Below are 9,724 nucleotides of genomic sequence, written 5' to 3' on the forward strand. Positions count from 1 at the left end.
CCTGCAGGAAACAGCCAAGGGCTTGCGGGCCCCCAGCACAATCGAGCCTTATTCGCCTGCAGACCTCCATTATTAATGACACAACCCGCGGCACGATGGGTTGTGAGACGTGTGCCTGTTTGCATGCTGTCTGGTGGGAACGGCCTGCCACCTACATCACCCTGAAGAACAGCACCCACCACCGTGTGACTCGCCAAATGCAAGCCTGGATGTGGCATGCAGCAGGCTGAGAACTGCCTGCTCCTGTAGAAACTAAGAAGCGCCCACTGCCACACACAGGACGAGAAGACGTACTTTCCTCGGGCTTTCTACAGAGACGGACTTCCAAACTAGCCCAGTTCCCCCTGCTGGGTCCTGTCTGATGTCCCAGGCTAATTCCAAACTGCACCATTTGTTCAAACATGAAGGAGTTTCTCTTAGGATATTTCACAGCAAAATTATCCATGTTGCTGTAACAGTTCCAATCAAATATGCAAAGCACTAAGGAACAACTTGGGGTCCCTCCAGAATAAAGAGCCCTGACCTCCCAAGGATCAGGTGGCAGGAGTCGGCCTTAAACTGTATCCGCGAAGCCAAAGCGTCCTGAGCAGGACACGCCACATAAGGGGATCTAACATCAGCTTCATGACCAGGGCCTGTACCCTTCCGCTCCAACACAGCTTCTGAACAACGCCCTGGGCAACTCCTGTAGAGAAAACTAGTTTCTCTGCCTACAAATAACCCAAGCACCTTCCTCGAGGCATGTCTTAAAAACCTAACTTTCAAATGCTGGGATCGAAAAAGCAGAAGTGACGGCTAAGAGGCTTCCCTGGGGAGCAAGCAGGCAAGCGCTCCCCTGCTTGGGCCGGGGCTGCCCGCCGGCCTCCTCCAGAAGCCGAGCGCCGAGCCGGGCTCCCTCTCCAGCCCAGGGACTCGCGGGACGAGAAGGACGAGCTGGGTCGGAAGCGCCGCGGGGCCGGCCAGCTCTCTCTCACCCTCGCCACGGCCCGAGCATCGAAGGCGGGTCGAGGCCAGGCCCCGAGGCCGCGGGGACGCCCCCTGCCCGAGGAGCGGCTCTAGCTGCCCCGCGGCCTCCGCAAACGGGACGCGCGCGCCGAGAGGGGACACGGCCCAGCGGAGAGGCCGCCCGGGCCCAGCGCCGGCCGACAGGCCAGGCCGAGGCTGTCAGGCCGGCCAGGGCGCGCGGGGCGCCGGCGGCGGGGCCTGCCCGTGGCCCCCGGGCCGCCGCGCGGTGGACGAACGCACGTGCGTCCTCCAGACAAAGCGGCGGGCGCGGCGCGGGACCGGAGCCCCGCGCCAGGCGCAGACGGGCGGTGGGCCCGCCCGCCTCGGACCCGGCCAGCGGCGCCTCGGCGCGGCTCTTCTGGCGCCCGACCCAGCCGGGCGGAGAGGAGGGGCCGTGCGCGCTGAGCGCCCGGGACTTGTCTTCCCCCTAATTAGCCGAGGAGCGTCCGGTCCGCGGCCGGGTACGGCCGGGTCCACACGGCCGCCCACCGCTCAGAGAGTCGGGGCTGCTGAGGCCGGAGGGCTCGGCTCCGGCAGCCCGCCTGGGGGCGGGTGGGGGCGCTCCGCGTCCAGCGGACCGGGCCGCTGGCCACCTGCGGCCGCTTCCCTCGGGGCCGGCCCCGCGCCGCCGCGGCCCCTTTGTCCGCCAGCCCAGCTCCTCTCTCGGCTCCCACGAATGGGCCACGCGGGAGCCAGGCGGTTTGCCCGCGGATCCTTCCCCTTCACTCCCAAACGGGGGCTCCCGGGTGGCGCCAGGCCGCCGGGCCCGGGGCTGCGACGCGGAGGCCGCGCGGCGAGGAGGCCGGTCCCCGCGGCCTGCCCCCGGGGACGCCGCGCCCCGCGCCCTGCGCGCCTGCCGGCTCGACTCCGAGCCAGGGACCCAGCAAATCAGAGGCCGTGTAAAGCAGTTTTTGACTGGAAGTAGAGTGTATTTATTTGCAGCAATCCTTTAACAATGATCAAATTTTGACAACAAGCAACAGCAATTACTGCTAAGTGTTGCCTCTAGATCGGAGCGGCAGATAGCAGGGAACTGTATTATCTCGAGAACAAACGGAGACCCTGAAAGTCTGGAATCAAATCGCATCTCCCCAGAGTCTGATTGACAGGGCAGATCACCCTAAGATAATGAATTTATTACATTTCCTGGGTTATTTACAAAAGGAGGGGGCTAGCGGGCTGCCCCAGACGCTCAACTGTAAATTAACAAGAAAAATGGGACTGAAAAGAAACCACCTGGATTGAAATACCCTGCTTCCCGCTCCTTCCTTCTTGTTATTGCTTTAAGTCTTTTTCCAAAAAATAATTGTTCTACAAACATATCTTCTAAAATAGTTTCCCAAAGATTAAATATCCCTTTCCAACCCGCAGTACATTAAAATAAAAATCAATCCTACATTGGACATGAAGGATTGTAGATGTGGATGAGTTATATACACACATTTAAAAGCTAGGGTTTTTTTATCCCCCTCTTAAAAAGGAGTGAAATTAACAGGAAGAAACTTCATCCAGCATTCGGCTCACAGGGATGTCTGATATGTGCGACAGTTTTTTAAGTGATACACAAGCCAAATATTCAAATGTGTATCTGAAGGCACAGCCGCCTCTCTACACACAGGTATCACTGTGGTGAGACTGCTGCTGATTCATGGGCTTGAAATTTCCGAATCCTGTAGTCATTACTGAGAAAATGCATTTGTGCATATGCCAACTCAGATATGTTTAGGAAAATCTCTTTTTACTAGCCACAAAGCAAGCTGACTATACAGTACTTTTGCAAAAGATGCCGCAGGAAAAAATAAATCTAAACAAAAAGACTTACACGTGTAATTTGACCAGAAATAGAGGATGTCTCTACTTTTTTTTTTTTTCAGAGATTTAGGAGAATTGGTAATTTCTAGTGTTTTAATCTCTGAAATCTTTTTCTCTTATAAGAATTAAAGGCTGTATTAAAGTATCCAGACATATAGGTCTCATTCAAACTGAATGGTGATTTATTAATAAACAATGAATATGCTCAACAAAAAGAAAGCAAAGATGATAGAATAAGATTAATACAGTTTCCCTTTTCATAATCAAAAAAGCACAATTTAAAGTTTCAGGCAATTTAACGTCAGGTTTTGGAAACACTTTCTGGCGTTTGGTCCACGGACATCCAACTACAAATCACAAATAAATTACTATGTTGCAATTTACATTTTAAAACAAGTCCAAGAATAATAAGAAAGCCATCTCCACATATGGGGGACTTCCTCCCTCCTTCCAGCAGAGGATAAAAATATCTTACAGGTGAGAGGGCAAGGGACGGGGCAGGAGGAGGAGAGGTGTTCTCTGAAAAGAGGAAGAAACTTACGTGTTATCTGGAGAAACACTGCCCTTTAACAAACCATGACTCTGCTGTCTCTGCACAAAACAGTTTTACGGTTCTGTTTGTTTAGATAAAGCAAAGTGGAGGTGGCTCCGAATCCATCTTCTAAGAGAAGAAAGCCTTTCCTTCATGCTGGTGACTTGAAAGTGTGGAGGGCTTCTGTTTGCTAGTTCGGTGGACGTTTTACGGACTGGGTTTTTGGTTTCACTTTTGCGCTGAGGGTCCTTTTGGCTGCTCCTGCTCCGGGGTTCGGGTCGGCTCGGTTCGGTCCGGCTGGGAGGCAGGCGGGGCGGAGGCGGGGGGTCAGAACTTGCTGCAGTCGTAGACGAAGGCCCCGGACGTACGGTACAGGGACTGGCCGGAAGGAAAGGCCATCTGACAGCTGCTGTTCCCGTTTACCGGCGAGTTGTTCAGGCCGATCCGCTGCGACTCAAACATCTCCCGCACCGAGTGGAAGTTCTGCTGCTGGCCCGGGTAGCCCGCGGCCGCCGCCGCCGCCGCGCTGGCCAGGTGGCCCAGGTCCCCGCCCGCCTGGTTCAGGTACCACGAGGCCAGGCGGCCTTGGTGGGCCGCGGGGTGGTGGCCGGCCTCCTGGCCGCCGCCGCCGCCGTGGCCCAGGGACGAGGAGCTGCTGCTGGTGGCCGGGGGCAGGGAGTAGTCGGGCAGAGGGTCTTCCACCGAGGAGCCTCCGGCGCCCGCGGGAGCGCCCTGCACGTGGCCGCCGCGCTCCCCCGCCGCGTACAGGCTCATGGCCTGCAGGTTACAGTGGTAGGTCCCGGGGCCCCCCGCCCCGCCGCCGCCGCCGCCCGCGCCGCCCGCGCCGGGGCTCTGGCTGCAGGGCGAGCCGTACAGCGAGCTCTGGCCTGGCGAGTAGGCGCCGAGCGCCAGCGGAGGCGCGAGGCCCGCGCGCGAGGACGCGGCGGCCGGGGCCAGGAGGCCGGATCCCAGCTCGGCGGCCGCGCCCTGCGGCGACCCCCGCAGCGACGTCATGATGTTGTCCACGCTGAAGCCCTGGCTGTGCGCGGGCGCGGGCGCGGGCGGCGGGCCGGGCTCCGCGCCGTCCAGGCTCAGCGGCCGCGCCGCCGGCAGGCCGCCGGGGGGGCTGCCCCCGCTGGACAGGCTGCTGCTGCTGCTGTCGGGGCTTTCGATTTTGGGCACCGCGGCGGCGCCGCTGCTGCCGCTGCCCAGGGCGGCGGCCGGGGACAGGGGCTGGGGCGGCGAGGGGCACGTACCGTTCTCGGTCTTGATGTCCTGGATGCGCACGGGCGGGGGCTGCGCCCCGGGCGGCGCGCCGTCGGCCTGCTCGGGGGGCGCGGGCGCGGGCTGGCGGCCGGCCGTCGGCGGCGGCGGCGGCGGCGGCGGCGGCGGCGGCTCCTTGAGGTGCAGCCGGTCCTTCTCCTCCTTGTCCTTCACGGCGTCCTTCTTCTTGAAGCGCCGCCGCCGCCGCAGGAAGCTGCCGTTCTCGAACATGTTGTAAGAGTCCGGGTCGAGCGTCCAGTAGCTGCCCTTGCCCGGCTTCTTGTCGTCGCGCGGCACCTTGACGAAGCACTCGTTGAGCGAGAGGTTGTGGCGGATGCTGTTCTGCCAGCCCTGCTTGTTGTCGCGGTAGAAGGGGAAGCGGTCCATGATGAACTGGTAGATGCCGTTCAGGGTGATCTTCTTGTCCGGCGCGTTCTGGATGGCCATGGTGATGAGCGCGATGTAGCTGTAGGGCGGCTTCACCATGTCTTTGGGCTGCGGCTGCGGCGTGTAGGGCCCGTAGGCGCGGGCCATGCCGCCCGGGTACTGCTCGGCGTGCGCCGGGTGCGAGTACACGCTCATGGGGGCCGGCATGGCCGTGTAGCCGCCCCCCGCGGCCGCCGCCGCCGCGCGGTAGTAGCTCTGCTCGCCGCCGAGGTAGGGCACCACTCCCAGGGAGTTGGGGCTGGACACGGAGTAGCGCGCCTGCATGGCCCCCGCTCGCCGCCGCCCCCCGCCCTCTCCGGGCCGGCCGCCCAGTCCGAGTCCGGGCCCGCGGGCCGGTGCCGGGCCGCCGCCGCCGCCTCTGCGCGCGCCCGGCTCCGGGGCGCCTCGGGCCGGCAGAGAGGGCCGGACGAGGACGCGGCCGACGGCCTGGATCGCGCGCCGCGGCTGCCCGGCGGGAGCGGGAGCGCGGAGCCCCGGCTGGAAAGCAAGCCGAAGCCCGGCCCGCCGCGCCGCCTGCGCCTCGCGGAGGCTGAGCCCCAGCCGCCGGCGGGGCGGCCAGAGAGCGGGCGGGGGCAGCGCGCCGGCCCCGGCCCGGGCCGCGTCTCCTTCCTCAGGCTCTCGCGCGCCGGCCGCTCAGGGAAGCACGGGGAAAACTCCTGGACTTTTGAGCATCCGTCACCCAGGCGAGGACTTTTTTACGCAGTTGCATTTTTTCCGGGCCGCGCGGCCCCGCCCCGTCCCGGCGGCGGCGGCCAATGGGAGGCGGGGACGCCTCCGACGGAGCCGGAGGCCGAGCGGGCCGGCCCGCGCCCCGCCGCGGAGGACCGCGGGCTGACCGCACGCGCGCCGGCCCCGCGCCCGCGCCCCTGCCCGCGCCCCTGCCCGCGCCCGCGCCCGCGGCCGTGGGCCCCCCGCGCCCGCCGCCCGCGCCGGGCCCTCTCCCCGCCCCGGGCCCCGCGCCGGACGCCCATTGGTCCCGCGGCGCGGCCGGGCCCTCCGGTCCCGGCGCAGACCCTTCCCCGTCCGCTGCTCCCGGATGTCCCGGCGCCCTGGGGCCCCGACTGTCCCATTCCCGCACCCTCCTCGCCCACCCGGCGCCCGGGTCTCCCCTCCCCTCCCCCTCCCCTCCCCTCCCCCTCCCCTCCCCCTCCCCTCCCCTCCCCTCCCCCTCCCCTCCCCCTCCCCTCCCCCTCCCCTCCCCTCCCCCTCCCCTCCCCTCCCCCTCCGCTACTCCTCCATACTCCCTCAAACCTACTCTCCACCATCTGTCCCCCCTCTGCTATTCTCCCCTGTTCCCCCAACACTCCCCTCCCCTCCCCTCCCCTCCCCTATTCTCCCCTCCCCTATTCTCCCCTCCCCTCCCCTCCCCTCTTCTCCCTTCCTCTCTCCTGCTCTCCCCTCCCCTATTCTCCCCTCCCCTATTCTCCCCTCCCCTATTCTCCCCTATTCTCCCCTCCCCTATTCTCCACTCCTGGCCACCAGTCTCCCTCCTTCCCAGAAGTCCCCAGTCCCCCCCACCTGGAAGTTCTCCAGTCCAGAGCAGGGTTACAAAAAGGCACAGTTCCGAGTCCGAAAGCAGGGACAGCGGGAACTGTGCTGCTCCCGAGACCCCTCCCCAGTAGAAACAAGGGAGGGGGACATGGGGCCTTGCCAAGAGCTTGGGGCCGCGTTGGCGATGGGGGTCTGCAGAGCGCTCTCCTGGAGCCTGGGCGTCCCTGGACTCCTCTAGGGGTTCTCGGACAGGGCCTCCTAAAGGAGGATTCGGGCTGCGAACTCAGTGATGAGAGCGGGTGACGGGTAAAGACGGCCACCTCCCTCCCCGCCCCGCGTGGCTGCCGCTTGCAGAGCCAAAGGGTTGATGGGGGATGGGGGTGGGGGCGTTCAGAATCGCACCTGCAGGGCCTTCTGAGGGTCCGGGGGACCCTAGACTTGCCGCTTCTGGGGTCTGGGATGGAGGGCAGGAAGGAGCCGGCCTCTGGGCCTGCGGGGCTTTTTGCACTTCGGCCAACATGGAGCGGCCCTCCGGGCCCTCTCCTGAGGAACTGCGCGCCTCGGGGGCTCTGAAGAGCCGCCGGGCGCCCCTCACGCCTCCACCCCGGTTCGGACCGTCTGGAACTGCGAGGACGTGTAGGGAGCCCTTGGGCTTCCCGGCTCCAGTCTGGTTTCCTCCACAGCCCCAGCCACAGCTGCGCTGAGTGTCAGGGCGCCGGCCTGTGCGGTGTTAAACTGTTGGGTTTCCGAGTGGACCCTGACGTGGAGAATCTGCGGTATCTGCTCCTCCCGAGCAGGCGGTACCTCCCCGAAGCCCGGCTCCCGGCGCCGCGCGGCCTGCAGAGCGCCTGGGCCGCTCCGGCCTGCTTCCCGGGCACCCACCAGGCCGCGTCTCCGCCGCCGCGAAACCCTGAGTTACGGGCAGAGGCTCGGTGCTCCTGAACACCCGGTGTGGAGGGAGGAGCAGCGAACAGTGCGTTGGTGTCCAGCACCCGCCCGCATCTCGCCGGAATCCGCTGCCTTGACCGAGGCCTTGTAGGCGCCCCGGCTTCGGAGCAGCCTAGAGGCCGAGGAAGTCAGCGGTCGCTCCGAATGCCTCGGCCTCTGGCGACTTCGGCCTTTAAACTGCGTTTCCACGGCTCTCGGCGCGCGGGCATCAACGCGGCCAAGGAGACTCGCCGGTTTCCCGGCGCTGGGGCTCGCGGCTCGCGCGGGAGACGTGGTGCGCGCTGCCCGGCCCGCGCGGCCTCTCTGCTCCTGGCTCCGAGGCCCGAGAGGTGGAAAGAGCTCCTTACGTAAACTGCAAATCCGACAGCCAGCCTTGCTGGGCCGCTTTGGGGATGAAAGTGGCCGTTGTGAAATGAGTTTCTGGCGCGCGGGGGGAAAAGGAGGGTGCAGTTTACGAAGATCAACTTTCCCCTGGTCGCGCTCTGGATATTCGCCAGGAAAAGATATTTGCGTTTGTGTTTTATAAGCTTCCTCGGAAGCAAACCTCCACTAAACGGCTTGATTGTATTTCAAGTACTTGACTTCTGTTATTATTGTCGGTGGTGGTGGTATGTGGACACGAAGGCGCAGAAATGAAGTCTTCAGGGAATGGGGTGAGGTTTTTAATTTCGGTTAGGGTTTCTGATGCCCCTTGCATATAGTTCAGTCACTGTCCCCACGACCTTAACTGGCAGAAATGCCTTCGCAGGAAACCTTCGCTGTTTTTCTGACACCTCGCGGCTGCGACCTGAAGGTCCGAGGGCGACAGCGATCGGTAATGGATGTGTTTCCTCAGATGGTCGCTGACCTTCCTGGCCCCATCCATTCCCTGACCCGCCGGCGGGGAGGGTGGGGGCGTCACAATTCCTGGGCCCCTCGATGGGGTCTTAGCTCTGAGGAGGGGTGTCACAGCCTTCACCCAAACAGGATTCCCGAGCCCTCCGCTGGAAGAGCGTGAGGAAGGGAGAGGGGCGGGCCCTGCAGGAAATGCCCAACTGGGACCCGGTGACACCGCAGGAAGAGGGGGAGGGGTGACCCCCACCGGGCACCGGGAACTGGGGGGGGGGGGTAGCTTCTTTTCATATCGTGATAAAGGGAATAGGGATCCGGGAGGGGGCAGGGATCCTCGGCCCAGAAAAGAATTCCCAAGGGGCTGTGAGTTCAGCCCAAGTTCCTGGCATTGTCCTCCAGAGACCCCCTTGGGAACTTTCCAGCGCCGCCCCTGCCCCTCCCAGCCCTGGACAGTGATCCTCCCCAGACACAAGCAGGCCCCTCCACCCAGTGTCCAGAGGATCCGGCTGGCTCAGCGGGTGCGGGTCGGGGCTGGTCTGAGGAGTGTTACGGGGGGCGTCTAGAAAAGCTGGCTGTCCCTCTAGACGGGCAGTCGGCCCGGGATGGGGGCCCGCTGCACATGGGGGCAGGGCTTTCTGCAGGGCTGCAGCTCTCCCACCTTCCCCCCTTTTGCTGCCGGGAGACAAGCGTGGAGTACGGAGCACTTCATGGACGGTGGGACCCGAAGTCGCCCCGCTAGACTGAAGTCACAAGGAATGGTAGCCACGTCCGTTTCGGGGCGTCTTTGCACTATTTAGGGTCCTGTGGAAGTTCTCCACGTGGCCTCGTTCAGGAAGAGCCGAAGTCCAGGGGTGGGGGAGGATACATGCCGGCAGTGATCCTTATTCGTTATCAGACCCTCGGACAGGCAAGGAGCGCTGGGCATCCGCGCAGCGCGGGGCGGGGAAGGCTCCAGCCTTCTGGAAGAGCGACTTCTCTCTTCGTCGGGGTTTCAGAGTGCTTGTTCTGTTAATGCCGTCTTCCTGGCTCAGTCCCCTCCTTAGCAGAAAAACAATTCCTATGATAAATGAAAAATGCGTTTGTTTTTCGATTTTAAAGATTGAAAACGATCTGATGACAAAGTGCTGCCCGTGACTGACCGGACCGTGGAGCTGCTCTCCTAAGGGCGGCCTCCACAGGAGGCTCGTGTGACAGGAATTCAGTGCCCCCCAGGTCCCCAGGACGGCTGCCCCACCGAGTACTCTCAATGGCAGGAGTGTGCCCACACCTGGCAGGGTTGCCTGGGCTTGGCCCACCTGCCGCTGGTCTCAGGGAATGCCAGCTTCCCAGAGCGTTTCTGGGGCGCAGAGCGAGCTGAGTGCCCAGAAGGGGCCACAGGACAGGAGGGGAGCTTTA

At 63.3% G+C, this 9,724-nt stretch overlaps 1 protein-coding gene across 1 annotated transcript; it reads right to left on the minus strand.

The window, feature by feature from the left end:
* Window positions 1-1,913: 1,913 nt before the first annotated feature.
* Window positions 1,914-5,707, minus strand: FOXC1 (forkhead box C1). Its single transcript, XM_069562619.1, has one exon. The coding sequence runs from the start codon at window positions 5,321-5,323 to the stop codon at window positions 3,677-3,679; it is 1,647 nt and encodes a 548-aa protein (XP_069418720.1). The 5' UTR covers window positions 5,324-5,707; the 3' UTR covers window positions 1,914-3,676.
* Window positions 5,708-9,724: the final 4,017 nt, after the last annotated feature.

This window comes from Ovis canadensis, chromosome 20 (genome assembly GCF_042477335.2).
Source record: "Ovis canadensis isolate MfBH-ARS-UI-01 breed Bighorn chromosome 20, ARS-UI_OviCan_v2, whole genome shotgun sequence".
In the NCBI taxonomy this organism is placed as follows: Eukaryota; Metazoa; Chordata; class Mammalia; order Artiodactyla; family Bovidae; genus Ovis; species Ovis canadensis.

Bases quoted from the DNA above. Each gene is read 5' to 3' on its own strand.
- FOXC1 (XM_069562619.1), bottom strand. From the start codon at position 5,323: ATGCAGGCGCGCTACTCCGTGTCCAGCCCCAACTCCCTGGGAGTGGTG.